Source organism: Asparagus officinalis, chromosome 3 (assembly GCF_001876935.1).
Source record: "Asparagus officinalis chromosome 3, Aspof.V1, whole genome shotgun sequence".
In the NCBI taxonomy this organism is placed as follows: Eukaryota; Viridiplantae; Streptophyta; class Magnoliopsida; order Asparagales; family Asparagaceae; genus Asparagus; species Asparagus officinalis.
In genome coordinates, this window is record NC_033796.1 from 87,540,944 (window position 1) to 87,563,925 (window position 22,982).

General features: G+C 36.2%; 1 protein-coding gene across 1 annotated transcript; it reads right to left on the bottom strand.

Annotated features, from left to right (window-relative positions):
• Positions 7,367 to 22,980, bottom strand: LOC109834439 (tricalbin-3-like). Its single transcript, XM_020402460.1, has 9 exons — positions 21,834 to 22,980; positions 20,338 to 20,579; positions 19,694 to 19,712; positions 18,002 to 18,207; positions 17,480 to 17,589; positions 17,241 to 17,339; positions 14,227 to 14,662; positions 14,001 to 14,122; positions 7,367 to 7,578 (listed from the first exon to the last, which is right to left on the bottom strand). The coding sequence occupies exons 1-8, from the start codon at positions 22,607 to 22,609 to the stop codon at positions 14,034 to 14,036; spliced, it is 1,977 nt and encodes a 658-aa protein (XP_020258049.1). The 5' UTR covers positions 22,610 to 22,980; the 3' UTR covers positions 7,367 to 7,578; positions 14,001 to 14,033.

Consider the following 22,982-nt stretch of genomic DNA (forward strand, 5'->3'; position numbering starts at 1 on the left):
TTTATTTGCACATTCCTCATATGTGCTTGGACTGCATACATGTAATACCAAATTAATGTGAGTCTTAACTCTTTTGTTGTAGAATTAGTGATATCTCATTTCCCCTATAATCGTTGAAACCCATCACATATAATTAATGAGAGGCAGATGTAGTGTAATTGTCATAGTATGATATGATGACAAATATTATCTTCTAGTTGGTGTTCTTTTTAACTTGTAAATATCAGAAAATTAAGATTTGAATGTTAAATTGATAAATTCTTATTTTTCTATAACTAGTATAGTGCACGTGCTTTGCACGAGTGCGTACTTATTATGTTTTATGTTTTTTTGGTTGGTTGCAAAATAATAAAATGACTTGCATAGTAATATAAATTATGAATAATTACAATTTTGTTTAAGTGAATAAATGACAAATTCTCCACCAAATTCTCTGCCTTCTTCATTCACCATCAAAGAGTATATATATTACAATAAGTTGACTCACCAAAATCTCCTAAAGATCCTCCTAATCACAAAGATCTATTTACCTAAAATAACAATAAGTTGACTCACCAAAATCTCCTAAAGATCCTCCTAATCGCAAAGATCTATTTACCTAAAATACAAAGATATTCACAATAATCTTAATACCCCCCCCTCAAGTGGGAGCGTGAAGATCTCGAACGCCCAACTTGCGAAGTAGAAACTCAAATTTCGCTTTCCCTAAGGCTTTTGTAAAGATGTCTGCCAATTGAACACTAGTGGAAACATATGACAGACAAATCATCCCTTCGGTCACCGCATCTCGAACATAATGACAGTCAGCTTCTATGTGCTTTGTTCTTTCGTGAAAAACTGGATTTTGAGCAATGTACAATGCTGACTGACTATCACAATACAACTTCATACCCTTCGGATAGAGCAAACCCAAGTCACCTAAAAGTTGTTTAAGCCACTTTAACTCACACACTGTTGCCGCCATTGATCTATACTTAGCCTCCACAGACGATCTAGACACTATTTGTTGCTTCTTGGTCTTCTACGACACAGGAGAACATCCAAGTAACACAAACCAACCTGTTAAGGAACGCCGCATAAGTGGACAACTAGCCCAATCTGAGTCACACCATCTTTCTAGACTTAGATCACTATCAGCCCGAAGCAAAATCCCTTGCCCCGGACTCTTCTTCAAATATCTCACAACCCGGAGAGCCGCCTCCTAATGATCCTCACGAGGTTGTTACATAAATTGGGACACAATATGAACCGAATATGCAAGATCAGGTCTCGTCACAAACAAGTAAATCAATCTTTCTACAAGACGCCTATACGGCACCGGATAGCAAGGGCCAAGTTGTGATTTTGTTCCATAGGAATGCTGCTGGTTTTGCTCCCAATAAACCTATTTCAGAAATTATCACGAGTGTGTATTTTCTTTGGCAAAGAAAAATTCCTTCTGGATTGCGAGCTACCTCTAGCCCTAAGAAATATTTTAAAACTCCTAAATCCTTCATATGAAAGCACCCGCCAAGATAGTCTTTAAAAGTTGTCAATGCAACCTTATCATTCCCTGCAATAATTAAGTCATCAACATAAACTAACACATTGATCTGAGTTCTTCCTTGCACAGCCCAAATAATGAATAATCTGAATAAGATTGCACAAATCCATAATTCTTTAATGCTATTGACAATTTTGCAAACTAACATCGGGGAGCTTGTTTCAAACTATACAAGGACTTTCTCAACCTGCAAACCAAGTTAGGATTTGTATTCTTGAAACCTGGAGGAACTTTCATATAAACCTCCTCATTTAAGTCTCCGTGAAAAAAAGCATTCTGCACATCCATCTGATGAACTTCCCAATTTTTAACAATAGCATTTGCAAGAAAAATACGAACCGTCACCATTTTTGCCACAGGAGCAAATGTCTCGTTATAGTCAATTCCTTTACGAACCGTCACCATTTTTGCCACAGGAGCAAATGTCTCGTTATAGTCAATTCCTTCCACCTGATGATTGCCATGAATCACAAGTCTTGGCCACAGGAGCAAATGTCTCGTTATAGTCAATTCCTTCCACCTGATGATTGCCATGAATCACAAGTCTTGATTTGAGTCGCTCTATGCTGCCATCAGACTTATACTTAATTTTATATATCCACTGGCTTCCTAGTGCTTTCTTTCCGGGTGGAAGAGTCTCCTTTACCCAATTCTCATTGTCTTCATGGGCTTGTATCTCCTTACCCATCGTACCTCTCCATCCCGAGTCTTTCATTGCTTCTTTAAAATTCTTTGGCTCATGTCCCATTGTCACGGCTATAAGAAAATTACTATGTCTCACAGAAAAATGTTCACAATTCACAAAATGTGTTATAGGATAGGGCATACCCGAGGAAGATGAGGGAGTTGAAAAATTCTCAGATGGACTTATTTTCCGTATAATATGAGTAACAAAATCACGATACCATGTAGAAGGAATTCTGGCTCGTTTTCCTCATCCTAGCTCACTGTCTACTTGCACTCCTTGCTCCTCCACCGTATTGTCCAGTCCCTCAACACACACATCCTCTTGTGCGGGATGCTACACGGGTTGCACCGTAATACCAGACCCCCCCTCAAGAATAGACGCTGCCTCCACCCCCCTCAATGCATACAGCATCCTCATCCTCACTCCATGTCCCATCCTCACTGTTCGCCAGCATAGGAGTCACTATATTCTGTGGTTTGGTAGTTACAAAAGGAAATTCTTTCTCAAAGAACTTCTCATCCCTTGATATGAAGTACACATGTGTTTCTAAATCATACAACTTCCAACCTTTCTTTCCAAAAGGATAGCCAACAAAAATACACTTACGACCCCTACTTGAAAATTCATCACCTTTGTGTCATTGATTATGAGCATAGCAAAGGCAACCAAATACACGAATAGCATCATAAGAAGGCCCTTTCCCAAACAGCATTTCATATGGCAATTTAGACTAAAGTAAAGTAGAGGGTGTTCTATTAATCAAGTGACATGCTGCCACAACACATTCTCCCCAAAATTTGATTGGTAAGTTGAAGCTCCCTTGAAATCTTAATGCTCTGGCCACATTTAATATATGTTGGTGTTTTCTCTCAATCCTCCCATTTTAATTTGGAGTGCCAACACAAGAAGTCTTAAAAATAATTCCATTATTTTGAAAATAATCATGCAAACAATTAAAATTCAGTCACATTGTCACTTCTCACACTTTTTATCACTTGTTTGAATTGTCGTTCAACCATAGTAACAAAATTAAGAAACATAGATTCAACTTCCATTTTATTGCATAGTAAATATACCCAAACTCCTCTTGAGAAATCATCAACTATTGTTAAAAAATAGGTAGCTTCACATGAAGAACGAGTCTTGTAAGCCCCCCACAAATCAAATGAACAAGTTCAAAAATCCTACCAGCTTTATTCGTACTGATGGGAAACCTAGATATAGGTTGCTTTGCATGCAAACATACATCACAAGCTTTATTACTTCTCCGACAAGAAGGACTCACAGTTGGAATCATCTTCACTATTTTCTTCGACGGATGCCCCATTCATTGATGCCATAACTCGAATGATGAATTACCATCCACTGTTAAGACTTTCACTTGAGGAACACCACGGAAAAAATAAAGTCCATCCAATCTTTCACCCGCTCCAATCACCCTCCTCATCGGTTGGTCCTGTATAACACAAATATTATTAGTGAATTGTACAATGCAATTTGATTCATCGATTAATTGAGTCACAGAAATTAAATTGCATGTTAATTATAGGACATAAAGCACATGATCAAGTTGTAATCCTCCTGACAACATGACACTTCCTTCTTGGTTTGCTTCTACCGTGTTTCCATCCGACAATCCCACCGGGTAGTTTTTCACTCTTCTCACATTTCTCAAAATAGATAAGTCACACGTCACATGGTTCGACGCTCCTGAATGAATACTCCAACTAAAAGTATTGTTCTTACCATACAGTCACTCTTTTGTTTTGGCTAAGTTCAAAAGATCAAGAAGTTGCTGCAGTTGCGTTGCTGAAACACCCGCAAGACCCACAGCTTTAGTTGCACCCGCCAGCCCTTGCGAGTTCCCTGCCTGCTGCCCAAATGAAGCTCCAGCCCCCCCGGTTTTATTTGCGCGGATAGGTGGTGCACCATGGCCTCTGCCACGACCAGAACTAGCACTCCCACCTCCTCTACCTGTCCGTCCTCCACCACGACCTGATCCCCTTCCTTCGTGAGGTCTGTCCCTCCACCATTCAGGGAACCCATGTAATTGAAAACAAGAGGATTCGTCATGGCCTTCTCTATTACAATGATTGCAAAACTTGTCAGTATTATCCATAAGACGAGACTTCCCATGCGCATCAGGCTGAATTGCAAGGCCATGCTACTATCTCGTTCTTCCTTGGATGAGGACAACTCTCCTCCACGCAGTCTTTCCGCTTGAATCACTTGTTGATATGCTCTATCAAGCGTCGGCAATGGCTCTTATCCAAGCAGATGTGTTCGAATTGAAGCATATGCGCCATCGAGGCCGATAAGAAAGTGATGCAGATAGTCCTCTTCTCTCATTCTTTCTACCTGCGTGACTATGTTACACGTGCAATTTCCACACGTACAAACTGACACCTTCACATATGTTGTCAATTTGTCCTAGATTTTTGACAAACGACCAAAATAAATGGCCACACTCTCGGTTTTTCCTTGCTTGCACTCCCCCAAGGACGTCTTTAATTGGCATATACGAGTGCCGCTCACCACACAAAACCTATTTTTGAGATTGTTCCACAAGATTTGTGCATCATCATATTCTCCAAGTGTCGACCGAACGGATAGCTCAATGTTATTGGTCAGCCATGACACCAACATCGAATGCACAGTTATCCAATCCTCAAGTTTTTCCTTTGTTGTTGGCTTCGGAACCTTCCCTTCCACAAAGCCAAAATTTCTCTTCGCCTTTAGTGAGGTTCGAACTGCCCTCGCCCATTCATCATAGTTCTCACCACGTAATTGAATCGGGGTAATAATGTTTCCCGGACCGTCACTCGATCTAAGATGATATGTCATATCCACCTTCTTGTCACCATCTCCTTTCTTTTCTCCCACTTTGTCAGTCATGATCTCTCGTGGATGTTATAGTATTGAAAAAAAATTTGTGTTTGCCCTAGAATTTCTTAGGCTCTGATACCATGACAAATTCTCCACCAATTTCTCTGCCTTCTTCATTCACCATCAAAGAGTATATATATTACATTAAGTTGAGTCACCAAAATCTCCTAAAGATCCTCCTAATCACAAAGATCTATTTACCTAAAATAACAAAGATATTCACAATAATCTTAATAATAAATTATACGATAAAACTATGTATAAAGAACAATATGATTAATTATCATAGTTTGGGTAATTATTATTTATTCATAATTTATAAAAATAGTTGTCATATATTAAATAAACTATGTATAAAGAACTGTATGATTAATTATTATAGTTTGACTAATTATTATAATTTATTTACAATATATTAAAATAATTACCATATATTAAATAATTTCTTCTCGTTTAAATATAATAATGTTATGCATAGCATACTTATAACACTATTATTAACTACATTTTAATTTAATAATTAGTTTATTATACTATTAATAAATAATTTACTAAATTGTTTAATTATTAAATTATAGTATAATTTATTAATTTTAAAAACACTATTAAGATCATTATACTATTAATATTATTACAATTACAATAAATACAAATTATTTTTCATGCAATTATCATCATACTTTTAAAAGGCTAGTAAAATGGAATGTAACAAGTAGTCCTTCATAAGAGGTGAAATACTAAGGCACAAAGCATAAGGCTAATGAATTTTTCTTTTTTTTTAAATTTTTCTATAATTTTAAATATTATGTGAAGATAAATTAGGGATAAATTTCAAATTTTCTATGAAATAACATACTGAGATAATAAATTAATAGTGTGAGCAAAGGTTTCAAAAAAACGAGGAAATGCATAATTAATAAGAGGTGATATATAATTAGTGAATAATTAATTACAACCAATGACATTTAAAAATTATCAAACCTAAAAGGGAAAAAATAGAAATCAAAAGTTTTGACAAGACAATTCTTTTTTAAAATATGTTTGCAAAGTAGATAATTTTGTATAGATATATAGATGATGTAAAGTCACACGTTCATGAAAAGAACACAAAATAATATACTATTATTAAGATTAATTGAAGACCGGCACATATTTCGTAAGAGAAAAGATCCAGCAATTACCTATGACCAGGTTGTCGCCGCTCGCCGGACATGATTTGATGAAAGGCAAGACGATGATTTGAAGTGAGGCGTCAAAGAGAGTTTGCTGTCGGGCCGAATCTAGGTACAACCAGCCGAGCCAAAAAAAGAGAGAAAAAAGGTGAGATTTAAAAAAAATTTTTGGAGAAAGACGTGATTTGCTAATACGTAGTCAACTGAGATGATAATTTTAGGACGTGTTTCTGTTACAATAGGATATAATCGGAAAATTATAAAACTAATTTGATTTTCAGTGAATGGGCACTTCAACTTCTAAAATGTTGTTATGTTCAGTATGTGTGAATGAAAAATGAGAATGACATGATATTTCCTTCTCATTCATTCACACGTACCAAATGAGGCATTAGAGTTATTTCTAAAATGTTGTAACTCATATACATATACACACACAAAAGTGAAAAGAAAAAGTTCCCTCCAGCCATTTTATCTCTCGAATTTCTTAACTTGATGTCCAAATTTACCATCTTCTCTAGAAAAGTTAAAAGCTCTATATTTTCATTTCTTTTTGAGTAATTGCGAAAAGTTTCTAAAAATACCAACTCTCCCAATAAATTCTTAAATGATCTTTCTTTTGATTTAAATTAGCTTGATTTTATGTTTTGATGTTGAGTTGAGAGGGGGGTAAAATGTTTCAGATAAATCCGATGCCAGTCACCATCAGTTTTCTTATAGTAAGACATAAATACAAAATGGTAGATAAGTTTGAACAAAGTCGACGCACATCTTTGACATTGTGCTAAATTGAATACAAATGGCAACCAAAAAGTCAGAAAATAATGTGCAATCAAACTTGTCGCATTGACACTGTAAAGTAACTTTTGAAAAAACATGAATATTCTTGTTTGTTGCATCATTATTGACAATCAAACCATACAAAATAAATTTGCAACAGCAATGACATTGCACACATCATTTATTGCAACACCACTTGTAAAAATACATTTACACAAGATCATACAATCAATAGCATGAACATCTTCAGAAAATTTCAGCTGACAGAACAACAGTAATCTTGGAAAAGAAAAATGACACAATGAGGCCAGAAACGCACATGGGCCAGCATCAAAGAATTCAATAGATAACAAAATTATGGGCGAGAAATTAATATGATACAAGGGGTTATTGACATTAAAAGGCGAAAGAACAAAAATGCCGCAACAAGCACTTCCTCTTCTATCACCAATGCGCTATAAATTCCAAAAAAGAGATGTAGGATACCCTATCTACTATTATCTGTGGGCCTGCAATATAGGAACATGACTTGTCAATAAAAAAATTATATCGATTACAAATGTGAAGTCAAAAATAAATATTAGTACTATATAGGTTGCTCCAAACACCATCATAACAATAAGTATATCGAATTATATACACCACCATCAACCAAAAGGTTCTGATAAAGACATTGTATTCTTTACTGAAACTAGCTTGAATATCACGTAGGCAGAAAACTGTAGAATTGAAGGATAAAGCTATCACTATTTCTTTTGTTATTTCTTAGAAAAAGCGTGAGCTTTAAATTTATTCATACTAAGTGAAGATGTCACTATGTATGCATATAGTTTGCCTTGAACTGGAAGTCAATTGAGATAGTCAGTTGTGTTAAGGAATATATTATAGAAATCTATAATACTAAGAATAATATATTAAGAACATATGATTGAGAGATATTAGGGATATGATTGGAATCTCATACCTCCTAACCTCTATTTAAGAGAGGTTAGAATTAGATGAATAATATATCTTCTTGGCCTTTTTTTTCCTATTTCTCTATATAGTATCAGAGTCATCCTCTTGATCCTAGAGAGACCTCTTTCTTCTTCCTCTGCATTGAGCCGCCAAGGGGGTTTTTGCCTAAAACTTCGCATTTCCCCTCGGTGGCCTCGCCATCAGATTTAACATTGATGCACCGCTCTACCACTCACAACCTCCGTTCACAGCAAAACCCTAGAACTAATCTCGCTACTTCGCGAAATAGTGTTGTTGACCCGTGAGCACTGCTCATCGGCAGTAGTATTATTCATCAATAATACTATTCATCCATCTTACAGTTTGCCACGCCTTACTATTTATTGCAGATGCTGTACATGAGTATTGTTTATCGCGGTGCAGTTCAGCGCGAATTGCTGTTCATCAGGACCATTAATCACCTTCATGCCCTAAATCCTCACCTTTGATGATTGATCTCGCCTAGATCTCGACAATTCGATTTCGTCCTCATTGTCGACATTTACCTCCTTGTCGATCTTTGCTTGAGCCCAACGTCAACTCCACCATTTGTTTGTCAAATCCTTAAAAGAAGGATCATTCGTTGTTAGATCCTTCAAGAAAGGATCATTTGTTATTGGATTCTTAAAGAATGATCATTTATTGTTAGATCCTTCAAGGAAGGATCATTTGTTGTTGGATCCTAAAAATGATCATTTGTTGTTGGATCATTAAAGGATTATTTGATTGGTGGAGCCCTAGAGGGGATCAGGTAATTTGAAGACATCAAGATGAAAGATAAGAAGATCAAGATTATTTTGAGGCATCGTCATAGATTAGAGTGTATGTGTTATATTTGTAATAAGCTGGACATGTATGATAGTATGAATAATATATTAGGAATATGTGATTGAGAGATATTAGGGATGCGATTGGATATGATTTTATCTCATACTTATTTTATAATATCCTCCTTACCTCTATTTAAGAGAGGTTAGAGTAGATGAATAATATATCTTCTTGGCCTTTTTTTCTATTTCTCTACAATCTAAAATTTAGTCTCTCCAACTATTAGACCAAAACTCTAAAGTTATGGTGGTGGTTGAGGATTATAGTTTCATATCACTTCTATTATGCCCTCGCAGGTAGAGCGCTCTTTTTATGGGCTGCAAACCTAGACTCATGCAGCGGTAAAACTTTTTTTTAAAATCCACATTAAATTCGTGGACAATAAGATTTGAACCTGGGTTGTTTTGATACCATCTCAAATTTAGTCCCTAACCATTACACCAAAACTCCAAAGTTATGGTGAGGATTAAAAATTATAGTTTTGTATTAATTCTAACAAGTACTAATATGGACTGAAAAGACATGAAGTGTCTTCCTATATAACCAAGTTCCTGCATGCACTCAAACGAACTAGATAAGAGATCTTGATGGTTCTCTACGTAAAACCCTTCCATGCCTAAGGTAAAACCCTTCCATGCCTAAGGTTTAAGGTAGGAATACAAGCTTGTGGATTGATGAGAGTGAATAAAATTTTACAAGATGGTGTTGGAGATCATGCTTCTTAAAGGTGAGTCATAAAGGACAGATTCGATGGGAATCATGAAGTACCAAGTTCCTAGTCTTATATAGAACCAATTTCAGGCACTGACGAACTGCACTTCAACTTCTCTTTTTCAAACTTGTTCTGCATAGCTGGAATGACTTCCACATTTTGAATTCATGTACGTATCAGAGAAAGTTATGAAAAAGGAGCATAAAGATTTCCAAGACAGTTGATATCTTTGAGGCTGAAAAATAGAACAGTTGAAGAATCTCATTGAGAAATTTCAAAGGTGGGTTATATTTTTTATGAGCATGTGAACTTACAGGCTCCATCAAAAGTTAAAATTAAACCTGACAAATGAATGCAGGACTGCATTTATGCACCAATCTCAAAAAAAATGATAGCATGGCAGGGCACTGAACTAGCTGACACCTGTGATACAAAAAAGAGACTATGTATTGCTTGGAGAGATAGATGCCTATAACAACACACCACTATTTGATATGGTATCCAGTGCCCGGATGAGCTCAAAAATTCTTCAATTTATAGATTAATTTTGTTGTCATTTATTGCCAGCATTCGAGGTGGGTAAGACATATTCAGTTAGAAATAGAATATCGAGGCAAGACTTAAAAGCACCATCCAGCAGTAAATGAAGGCATAGATAATACACAAACTACTGTTAAGAGATCACCTAATCTCATACAACAAACACTCTCTTCCTCCAAGCACCTCAAAAAAAAAAAAACCTTTCTCCGTCATCTTTTTCTCTCCTCCTATCAATGCAAACATGGGGAGTACGATTTATAATATGACTAGAAGCAGTTACAGTGCAAATGAAAAAGCCAAGACTTCAAGGCAAAGTGTTGATGATGATCTTTGGTTTAAATATTCGACTTTAGATACCGATCCTGTAAATTAGTCATAATGTTACATCAGTGTCCTAAATCGTAATTGCTATCTTTTACTTTTTCATTTAAGCTACGCCAGTTTCGTCCCTCTAGTTAATTTCACTCTCACTGTAGAGAAATTTCCTTAGGGTCTCTGTCAGATTTAGGTGTTAGCTCCGAAATTCTTCAACTCATCCTTCTTATTAACTACATCCAATCTCAACTGTAAAGCCAGCTGGAACCTAAATTTTAACAACACCCAACTTTAATCCGACGTTTAGAAACCTAAACTCAGTTCATCGTCCTCATATCCCCCATCTTCCCCAACAGCCAGCAATCTACCCAACACTTGAGTCCATGCTCCATGATCTCTTTAAAACCCACCAACATATCTTCGTTCATGTTCTAACGCTCCCTCAAACCTGGTTTTTCCCTCTTCAAGTGTCATTCTCGCCTCAACTACAGATCCCTTTAACCCCTCAATATTTCCTCGACTTATCGCTTGTTCCTTTCACTTTCCACAGCTCTCATCAAAACAAAAAGTGCCAGTTTGAGTTGGCAATTGCAAGAGTCTATTCTTGACAGAAATTGAAAATGTTATATTTGATAATCTTATTCTAATGACCATGATCTTTTATAAGCCATTACAATCAAAGATGCGTGCTATAATCAAGCCACATGTCTATCATCAAAGAGTAGCACGTGCTATAAATTAATCAAGGAATAATACAAGTTAGATATCCTTGATTGTCAACACATGCCCTACAGGCAAGCCATAATATCTGTAATAATGATATTCTAACATCCCTTCTCAAACTCAAGTAGGAGCAAGCTTGAGTTTAGAAATGAAAAATACAAAAATCTCCATGATTAAAGAGCAGTGTCAAAATGTTAGCCATCTGGAGTCTTGATGAAAGATCCTGAGTCGATGATATAGATGACGAATGATACATAACAGCAAAGGACAACAATCCAATAGCAATGAGATCGGATGGCAAAGGGTACGAGCCCAGGGACATTAATGAAGAAAACCGAGTGACGATGAGATTGACGGTGAACGATAGGAATCTCCGGGACATCGACCTGAAAGAACTCAAAAGTTGATATCATGAATGTAGTGAGGAGGATCTCATCATGAAGAAAATCTCAGTGATTGATGTCAGAACCATGGAGAAAATTTCAGTGTCCCATGGGATGATCGTAAAGTAAGCTGTAAAGACTCTGACAAAAGATAAAGTTGAAGTACTGAATATAATGGTGATGGGACTTTCAAAGGTCGTCAACAAGATGGAGGAGCTTGACAATGGACGGAGAATAGAATCGGTTTGGCTTAAAAAGTGACGAAGACAACATTTTTATCAAATATGCCGAGGGAAAAGCACAGAAATGGTGCTTTGTCAAAACCCCCTCAACGACCCCGAGGTCTAGAAGATTGGAGAAGTCCTCTAGAATCAAGAAGTAGGCTCTGAAATGTTAGAATGAATGTTAGAATGTCATTGATAGTATATTGTGACTTGACTATAGCACATGCGTTCATAATCAGGAATATTTGACTTGGAATATTCTTTGATTATAGCACACATGTTTGATTGTAATAGCTTATATAAGGTCATGTTAATTAGATAAGATTATCAGACGCTAATACAATATTCTCAATTCCTATCATGGTATCAAAGCCACCTAAATTTTAAATCTTGTTGGCCACGAATTTCTAAAGCGGATTAAAAAAAAGATATCGCTCTGTGAGTCCAAATTTCAGCCCATAAAAGGGCCTTCAACTAGCTGGGGCATGTTAGACTATAAAAGTTATAACCTTCAACCCTCACCACAACTTCCGAATTTTGGCGTAGTGGTCGGGTCCTTTAACAATTCTCCTCAAAATTTAATCAACATAAAAGAAAGACAACAAAAGTTGGATGACCTATCATTTTAAAAGAGTATCACACAGAACCCAAGGAAAACCACAAAACAATTAGCAATCTGAAACAAGTTTCCAAAAAATACTTAGGTGCTCATTGTTTATTCTACTCAAAATATAATCAACGCGAAAGAGAGACAACAAAAATTGGATGATCTATCATTTTTTGAAGAATTTCACACTGAACCCAAGGAAAACCACATACAAGTAGCAATCTGAAACAAATTTCCAAAAAATACTTAGGCACTCATTATTTAGTCTACTCAAAATATAATCAACATAAAAGAAAGATGACAAAGAATTGGCTGATCTATCACATTTTAAAGAATTTCATTCAAGACCCAAAAAAAACCACAAACAAATAGCAAGTCGACTTCACACGCACTTTCCGATCACCTCCGACCTCCATTTTCGTCGATTTCTTCTCCGGTGAGTAGATCTACATATTTCCTATCACCTCCAATTTGTATCACACTCTAACTCACTCTCTATCTCTCTCGGTATCGTCCGAAACATCGATCGACGGCAAGCAGTTCGCTGAAAACAGCAGCACTGTGCCAACTTCGCACGCGTTTTCCGGCCACTTCCGATCTCCGTTTCCGCCACCGTCTTCACCGGTGCGTAGCCCTTCGTGTTGTCTATCACACAGTTTATTCCTTTTACTTGGGCTCCTTATCTACACATCGTTATATTCATTCGAATATCGCTAATCGCTACTAATACCTCTCTTTTGTATAAAAAAAAAAAAAACTTAATCATTTACTGTTTTGCCTCCTATTCATGCCATAGCTCATGCATCATCATCTCCATTTTTCAAATTAAATTTTCAAGATTTCTGTGGGCAACAATGTTTTTCCTTTTCTTTTGAGAGGGGAGGAGAAGGTAGGGGTTGACCGTCGCTAAATTAAAAGGGTAATTCTGTTTTGAATACTCTCACTCAACCCAACTACAGTTAGTGAATCTGATAGAAATTTGAACGAATGAATTGACAACAAAATAGCATATATCATTTATAAAATTTGAGGGGACAGATATCAAAATAAAAACAATCTACAAAACCAGGATGTAAGAAACTGTTAAACATTAAAAATAAGATGTATTACCTTTCATTCTCTTATTAAGATTAACCAAACTTGTGCTTAAATAATTTCCTAGCTTAACATTAGCTCAAGGCAGGAAGGTCTATCAAATCTATGCCTTTTAGACTACAGGATAACGAGAAATTCAAGAAGTAATTCATGATTTCCACATTGCGGTATAAAAGATCTTTCAACTCACAAACAATTCATAGTACCAACAATGTTACATAAGAAAAATAATGGTTGAAAATTTTTAAATTTAAATAATATGGTTGCTCTTGAGAATATTCTTAAATTCAAGTAGATATACAATTAGATACTAACAATTAAAATGAGCATAAAATAAAATACAAAACTAACTTTAGGACTGTTTTTTTTCCTCCTATTTCAACAATAAAGTAAATACATTAAGTAAGTAATGCAAATTTATTGTTGACATAACAACCAATCACAAGTCACTAAAGCCTATCACAACAAAGCTGAAGAATGTTAAATTAGCAAAGGTATTCAAACTTACTTGGCTCAAGCAAAGCAAGGCATGTTTATGACATCATGGATTGAAAATACTCGAACCGGTGATGTTTAGAGAAATCAGCACGGCTACACTTGTTACCACGGCAAGCCATATTAAAGTGGAATCTGTAGACAGAAAGTTAAAATTTCATGAATATAACTCTACTGTGAAAAGTCCGGCCTGCTTGGTACCTATATATACTTAAAAAAGAGCCTCATGCAAGCAATACCTCTTGGACCTCTAGAGTTGGTTTTAGATACAAGAAGATTCTCTACATTGTCACCACCTGTTCTTGAAACTGAGGACAGTGGATATCTAGACTGTTCAGAAGCTCTGGAAAATCCCGTTTCAGATGCTACTATACCTTGAAATTCCTCACTTACAAGCAAAGCTGCTAGTACATCCATAAACGATTCTCTTTCTTTTTCAAATTTGCTTTCTCCAGAAAGGTTGTTTGTTTGCTCATAGTCTAATATCTCATCATCAGATACATCAGTATCAGCTAGTTTTATTACCCCATCATCTTCTTCATCCTCAACATATGCCTTATATGTAAGACGTAGTAATATTTCTCCAGATGATTGTTTCCTGAAAAATCCCCAGCCACCTTTCAAAGACACAATTCTATCTGTTGGTACTGTATCTTGAAGAGAGCCTAGTTCAATCTAATAGAAACACCAACAAGAATACAAGTCATCATATACATAGCAGAGAAAATACAAATAATAAAATATACACCTATAAAAAGAGAGAACCCTGAACTCATTTTAGGTTTGACATGGACTCTCTATTAATTCCTAGAAAGCATAGTTCTGCAAAATAACATGATCGTTTTTCTCAAATTTCTGTTAATTGATGACGTTTCCAGTGCTCAACAGACATGCAAGACATATAATGCTGGGGTAAGAACTTCAAGTAATGAGATTGTCATTAGCATGAAATAAACAATGGTACTCCCACAATAAAGACAAATATATACAGTCAGCAAGGGAACTGTCACATAAAGAAGGGATCAACCTCTTCTGAAGCAGTTGAACCAAGGTTATTGAGCCTATGAGATTGATAAGACTGCAAAATCTAATTCATTCAAGTCCTAATGAAACAACTCATATTATATTGATGTATATTTACTTGTAAAGTTATATACACATGAAAGAAAACAGTATAACTAGATAGAACTATACCTAGATAGAATTAAAATATAGTCCTTAGCAGTGTCCATCTTGTCTTTTCTTCACAAGGACATATTTTATGAGTATTCCCCTGTCCATGGCTGAACATTGTGCCAAAGTGCATTTGAATTTGAGATGAATTTTCGAGCTATCTAAATTCACTTCATGTCAACATCTATCTAATATCTCCTCTGCTTATAGTTAATTTATATTATGTAATTATTATTGACTATAGTATATAGTGAAGTATAATTAGTGTATGTGTGTAGTAGATCAGTAATCATATTCCTTAGAATTAGGTACTGTATCTCTCTTGATGAGTTATTTAAAAGCTCTAGCTATGTTTTGAAGTTTTTCTAATTTTTAGGATATTCTGGCAGGATTAGATTAATATCAGAATTCAGATAATATTTTATTGGATTAGATGTCATTTTTCATATATCAGTTTACATGCAGGACAATAGTGGATTGGATAGCTGTAATGTGTTTGGATCAAATTTGAATAACATGTCATCCGTCCATTTACAGTCTCAGTTGGATCCTATATAAACTTAGGCAAATAAATAGTTTAATATTAATTCAGTTCTGTCGGCAAGGGGAGAGCCGTTTAAGTGTGCCATGCAAATGCAACTGAATTCAAGACTGTGGTAGTTGCATTACTATTAACATTCAGCTTGAAAAGAAAGCTAGAAGGTGTACCGCAATATAACAAAATTCCACAGATGGATATGCTATCCTGGAACTAGCCAGACATGTAGATGAAGAAGAGATGTAGCTAGGAATAAAACTGCCATTAAATTGAGCATACACAAAAAGATTGATCCCCAAGTGGGCACTATAAAGCCTGAAAAGTTATAAGAGAGTAAGTGGACATTGTTCCTCATATTCCATAACAGGAGACTATAACCCTTCAAATTTGATGCCAATAGTGGTAACATTGGGGTCTCTCAAATATATGGTATCAGAAACTGGTGAACATGTTGCCTCTTGGATCTTTTTTCAAAACTCTCTATTAAAAGAGTAAGATGCGACACTGGTTAACAAGAGTATTCATATTTACATGGACACAAAAAGATGACACTCTATGGGTGCAATTTGCAAACCTTTATGTGAAGGATGCCACCAGTTTCAGACAGGCTTACATTGATACATTCTCAGAAATTTAAGTGTGAGATTAAGATAATCACATATGACACAACACATTTTTTTTCGAGATTAAGAACCTAGGTTGCATGGATTTGGATACAGGTACCAGTACAGGTGCAGGTACGGGACATAATAAATATGTAAAATGTAGGATACAGGGACACGGCTACATACATATATTGAAATTAATAATTTACATGAGATCATTATTATCTTCCAATTCATTCGCTCTTCGAATATAAATTCCATCATACTTTTAATTTTCTTTTATTATGTTGATTATTATTAATTGGAAACTGCTTGGTTTTTAAGTAGACACCAGACCATCCTTTTAAATCATAGTTTTTAACTTGGATATGGGCTGAAACAAACACGACCTATGGCTAATGAGGTTCTAGAAATGAACATGAAGTGTAGGATATACGTCCGGAGTTTATGACAAGTGTTTTTAATTAATACATATATCATATAATTGAGTACATGCCTAAGTAATTGTATGAATATATCCGACGAGTGTCTATGAAGTTTGGGCACATGTACATGTAAATGTATGCATATAGCCAAGGAGTGTCTATGAAGTTTGGATACAAGTACGTGTCGGATATGGATACAACTTCGTGATAGAGGTACCTCGGTAACATAGTAAGAATTATTGAGCATTAATGACTCTTCTCGTATATATTACATATTTGGCACAAGCAATCTGCAGCTGTACCACATAGGGCTGTGAATTTTGTTGAGAATCACCGGGCATTTCACATGCATATGCTAAGCAAGAGCCTGGCAAGCCTCAGAACCCATCAAACAGCTTATTCAATCACACAAGCACACACAAGGACAAAATTGAGTATATAACCTATATAATCATATTTGACAAGACAGCTTCCTATTACACGGACAAAACATGGTAACTTCAAAACCTCACCTCTCCTGTGCCAACAGTGACATCACCAAACCCAAAAGAGTCCTTTACTTGGATCGATAATCTCTGCTTTCTAGGGTTTGCAACAAGTAAGTGGAAATCCTGTTTAATGGAGGGGAAAAGCCATAAAGTTACAATTGGCGTAAATATAAAGTACTTATCTTAAACATTCCAGTTTAATGGTCCAACAAATCAGAATAATTAACTAGACAATATAGTGATTAGGACAGAGAATGTGCTACCTGGTTCCATATTGGCTCTCCGGGTGGCCCAATGACTGTAGTCTGACTATTCTTTTTGCTTCGAATTACTTGATCCCCCAGGCTAAGAATAACATATGGATCTGTCTTCCCTGCCAAGTGACAGATTTTGCACATCATTTTATAAACACTAAAATAAATTAATAAAAATTTTAAACAGTATTTCAAATTGTAGTGCCATTGAAATCCATAACATAATGCTACATGGTACATTATGCTCCCCAGTACTTTATAAATATAAAATAAAATATACTTATCTGATGTCCCCTCTAAAAAGTTTAGCACTAATAAACTTCCACTTAGTGATTCACCAGTTCTAAAAGCTAAAAAACTGAATGTAGACCAAATGAAAGCTCATAGTCAAAAGATAAAAGTATAAATAGTTCTATTGTGAAAAAGGGAGTTGAGCTTTTTTTTCTTCTTCCCTGATTTGTTTTATTCTAGGATCCAGTTGCAAATTAATAACAAGATACTCGAGCAAGATAGATGAAAGTAGAATGGTACCAGATATGGCGTAAGCAAGTTTCCGAGCATCAACTAGAGTCACTGATAACTCCCCGACGAAATTTTGAGTTCCTTCAGGAACCGCATCAGCTTTAGGATCATCTGAAACAGGACCAAGTGCTTTGCCCTTCTGAAAATCAAGGACAATCTTTCTTGGACGCACAAAAAGACGAGGAAGATCTTCAGTGAGAAGCTTTGTCAAGAACCTACTCAAGGAAACCAACTACTTGTTTACAAACAAAATAAGATTATACAGTAAGAAATATCAAAAGCATAAAAATGAAGCCATCGACTTTAAAAGGGCACTACAACAATGGAATTACATCCATTTACAAGACAACTGGTTTGCTATCACCAAAAGCAATGCAAAAATATGAAGAAAAAATAGGATAAGTGTATAATGCATTACCGCCGAAATGCTAGAATGAGGAAGATTCTTGCATAGAAAATCGTGTAAGATGGCCTAGAAGTGGGGCTATTGGATGTTCATGCAAGCTGGGAACTAGTAACTTTTCCAGATTCCGGCACTTATTATCTAGCCATTTTGTCAACCAAATCTACTTTGACTTAGACTAGCCAATAGTTATATGGAATTCTTGCTCCAACAAAAAGAACATGGTGACTATTCAGGCCCTTATTCCCAATACTAGCACATTACTGAACTATTTGGGCCGTTAATTTTAAAATTCTCTCTTACAGAACTTCGAGTACCATCTCCGAAGCACTTTACTAGCTTTGCTTAAAACTAAAGATGTGTGAATGTAAGTCTACAGCACATATTATGGGCCCATAGATCAACATGGATTTCACAATGTAAATATTTGAAAAGAGGGTGAAAAACAAGAATTACAAAACAACAAAAGTTACCATGTCACTTGAATAGGTGAGAATTGGTATATGCAAACAATGAAAATTAATCTCCAATCTGGATGGAACTTGACCAACATCCAGTGTTTATTACTTACTTGACATAGCAACATCTCTAAGAGCACAAAGGCTTTCAAATTCATACTATAAATTCTTCAATCAAGGGATACTCAACTGAAGAAAAAAACAGGGTAAATATCATAAAGCCCCCCTTAACTTTGGACGATTATCAAAAAAGCCTCCTTAACTTTCAAAATATCAGAAAAACCCCTTAAGTTTAGGGGTTATCAGAAAACCCCCTTTAACTTTGAGTTTTAATTAGAAACCCCCTAAATTAGAGAGGTTTTTTGATAAAATCTCAAAGTTAAAGGGGGTTTTCTAATAAAATCTGAAAGTTAAGGGGTGGGAGGTTATGATAATCCTATACTTAAGGGGGGTTTTGTGATATTTTAAAAGTTAAGGGGAGTTTTCTGATAATCGTCTAAAGTTGAGGGGGGTTTTCTCATATTTACACAAAAAACAACTAATGACTGTGGGTTTAAAGTGTCAATGTGAAGTATTGCACATTTATGCTCCTAAATTAGTATAAAAATGTAATCTATCAGATCATGCATATAATACTTGAAAATAACATGAATAAATGTGAAAAATAGACAAGTGAAGTGCAAGGCAACAAACTAAGTGCAGCCTCAAACTGCTAATTGCGGCATCATGTCAGAGAAAATAAGCAACGATACCTAAATACCTGAAAAGTATCTTTAGAAAAACATAGCTTATTTTAGAAGATTCGCAAATAAGTTGAAGATAGAAGACAGCTTCACTTACATTGAAAGTACAGGAATTGCTGTGGAGATGGAGAACCCAAATTACATGCAAACAAAACAAAACAAATGAAAATTAACATCAGAAAAAAAGCAAATGATTGTTAAATACAAATGTTTATATCTATGTGTAATAGACTTGACAGTAAAAGGGAAGTAGATGGAAATACAACCTATTAAAGAAGGAGAAGTGCCATATTAAATTTGGTTTCTGATTGGACATCCTAAGAAAAATTGTTTGCTGAATTCTGAGCACATTTTGCCAACCACTAGAAATAACAAATCAGTCTTTGTGTTACAGTCAGTTACTCAATGGAAGCAATGCTATATATACTTGACACTACTCCAACTCTAGGGGCAGGGTTGATAATTTATAACACAGGAATTTTACTGTATAATTATAAGTGGAAAAAATAAGTATGGTCTTCAAAATGATTAATTGATAGCCTCTTCTAATTGAAAGCCTTTATTTAATTAATCCAAAAGCACATTTTACATAGGACATGCCGAATTAACTTCCTATTTTACAATTGAGAGGTTACACTATTTTGTAGTGCAAATGCTTAACGAAAAGTAGCTAGATAGTAAAGAAAGGTTAAGAGGCTGATTAGAAACCAAATATACTGACTTATGTGTGTTACAACATACCCATGAGATTGAATAGGCGAAATGGTGCAAGCTCAAACTTGATTTTTGGTAGAGAGACAAAAGCCCATGAAACAGCCCCTACCCAAGGTTCAGATGGAATCAATCGTAACTTTACCCATAATTCCCCGTCAATGTCAAAATCACGAATGCCAACTGGTACAACTATAGGGATTATACCAAACTTCAAGGACAGTGACAACAACATGCGAGCACCACCAGTATAACGAAGACCAATTTGGTACCTGATATAATCATATAAGAATACATGTATCCTCACAAATCAGCTATAAAGAGAATATCTTTAAATAGAGAATCATTTAATGTAAAATATTGACACTACAGAAGGGAAATAAATAACATCTGATATGAGTTTTAAAGAAGTAAAAGCTCAAACCTAAGGAAACCCTCAAGTATATTCTAGATTCATAACCCTGTCAGCGATTCAAGGGCTTCACACAAGCACAAAAATTATGTACTCAATGGAAAGTGTGCACAGCTGTTAAATGAAGTTCTACAGCCTATGCACTGTACACAACCTGTTTCTTTACATCTTTACCTCACATTACACTCTGCTACTCTAGTAATTAAGAGAAATTGTCTGGGACCACGGAAGCAACTGAATCGGTCAAGATCACCCAGAACAACATCAACTTGGGAGGCGCATCTTAAGTTGCTTTTTTGCAAGGGGATTTTAATCCTTTTCTTTGAAATTTCTGAAATAACACTTCATGTTTGTTCTAAGAATCACCCAGTTTTCTATATGAAACGTTCTATTGTATCCTAGGCAGCAAGTACTGGTTGCCATAAGGCTAGTGCAAAAGAGTGCTGCATTAGTTTACTGTTGGTGCATTTGATTCTCAACAGAAGCTTTAAAAGCTTTAATGCTTTGTTGTTGCTTAGGCAGATCTTGACCTGACTAATTTAAAGCAGATCTGATTAATATATAAGGTTCCACGATTCACGATCTGACTACTATTATCTATGCGTGTCAATTTTGATCAGACTACAAGAAATGACAAAAATCATCATCATTATCTCCTCTTTTTAGACACACACACACACACACACAATAAGGACACACATCCTCTCGTGTGTTCATGTGTGTGTGCATGTTAGGGCACACAGATGTAGCTTGGGTGTTGAGACACACCCATGGACACACACGCACAATACACAGAGGACATGAACTGCTGATAGCTGCTTGGTTTCACAGGATAGGAGACATTCTTTTCTGCCACTGTAGTAACAATGGGAGAAGGTCTTTCACTAAGTATTTTCTAGTACACGTGTTTTAGCATCTAGGATGATCAGTGGATTTTTAGTTCAAGCTTGTTAAGTTAGACTACCTTAGGATTAGTCAGAAATGCAGCTAACCCAAATAGTATATTAGAGAAAATTGGAACATCATCGATGATCTAAGAATCATTCATCTACCAGGAATTTATTTTTGTTCATAAAAACAGTAAAACTTCATAAGAGTCGACCAACAAACTTACTGCAGATCATTAACACGGCGAGAAGTCTTGCGCTCAACATTCCTAACCGACAACGGTTCCTCACCAAGCGAGAACTGCTTAATCTCGACCCTTTGTACATAATCCGGCTTCTTAAGATTATCTATCACCGGTTGCAACAACCCAATAATCCAATTCTCAATCCCACCTCTGTAAACCTTCCACAATTTCCCCAAAACCATGTTAACCCATTCCACTGACTCTTTTCTCTGAAGATCCTTCTCAAGAAACAATGAGAAGCTCGTGGGCACCTGCGGCCAAGTCCCTGGATTAACATCTCGAACCGATTTATTTCTCTTCCTGGATGTCCATAACTTATCGAAAACAACCCCAACGAAGAAAAAGAACACAAAGAAGCCTACGATACTCCTATTAATGGGAGGTGAAGGGATCGGATGAATCGATCCAAGCTGTGTCCTTAGTTTATCTACTAAAGGATCTTCTTGATAGTTTGTGAAGGTTGATGCCGATCCCGTCTTAATGGGCTCTTCAACCGAGTCTGATTTTGATTCCTCGCACACCAATTCATTGGATAATCTATCAGAGACCAGTAATTTCTGCGCTTTGCTCGTCGAGCACAATAAATCTGCATCTGAATTACTAACATGTGCTCTAATTCTCCATCTTCTTCTCTGTGCATTTCTACCAACTAGAAATCCAAAAGGCAACCTTTTTCTTCTAATAATTCCACCATTTTCTAATTTACACGGACAAATTGAAGCGTACGAGCTCACCGCGTCCTGCAGCGGCGCCAACATTTAGAGGAGAGAGCAGCAACAGCAGCAGCGGAACTCCCGCGAAACATAGCAGAGCCTAGGGTTAGGGTTTCCGAAGCCCCGATGCATAAGACGGAGCCGGGTTAGGGTTTCGATGGGGATTCACACGGACAGATTACCGGCGAAATGCACAGCCCGCACCGACTCCCGCAGCGGCGCGAACAGTTGGAGAAGCGAAGATAGCAGAGCATCGAATTAGGGTTAGGGTTTCGAGGAGTTAGGGTTAGGTTTTGGGTGGGGGTTCTGAATGGGGAAATGGTCGGTGGGGGTGAAGGAAAGAGAGAGAGAGAGAGAGAGAGGAAGGAGAGAGGGAAATGAGAAATTGGAAATGTGAAGGGAATGGGCGGCCGAGGAT

Excerpts from the sequence above, each read along its gene's own strand:
- LOC109834439 (XM_020402460.1), bottom strand. The coding sequence starts at position 22,609 with ATGTTGGCGCCGCTGCAGGACGCGGTGAGCTCGTACGCTTCAATTTGT. Across the intron at positions 17,340-17,479 it reads GAGAGCCAATATGGAACCAG|GATTTCCACTTACTTGTTGC; the intron begins GTAGCACATTCT and ends TCCATTAAACAG. Across the intron at positions 14,663-17,240 it reads TCACTGTTGGCACAGGAGAG|ATTGAACTAGGCTCTCTTCA; the intron begins GTGAGGTTTTGA and ends TGTTTCTATTAG.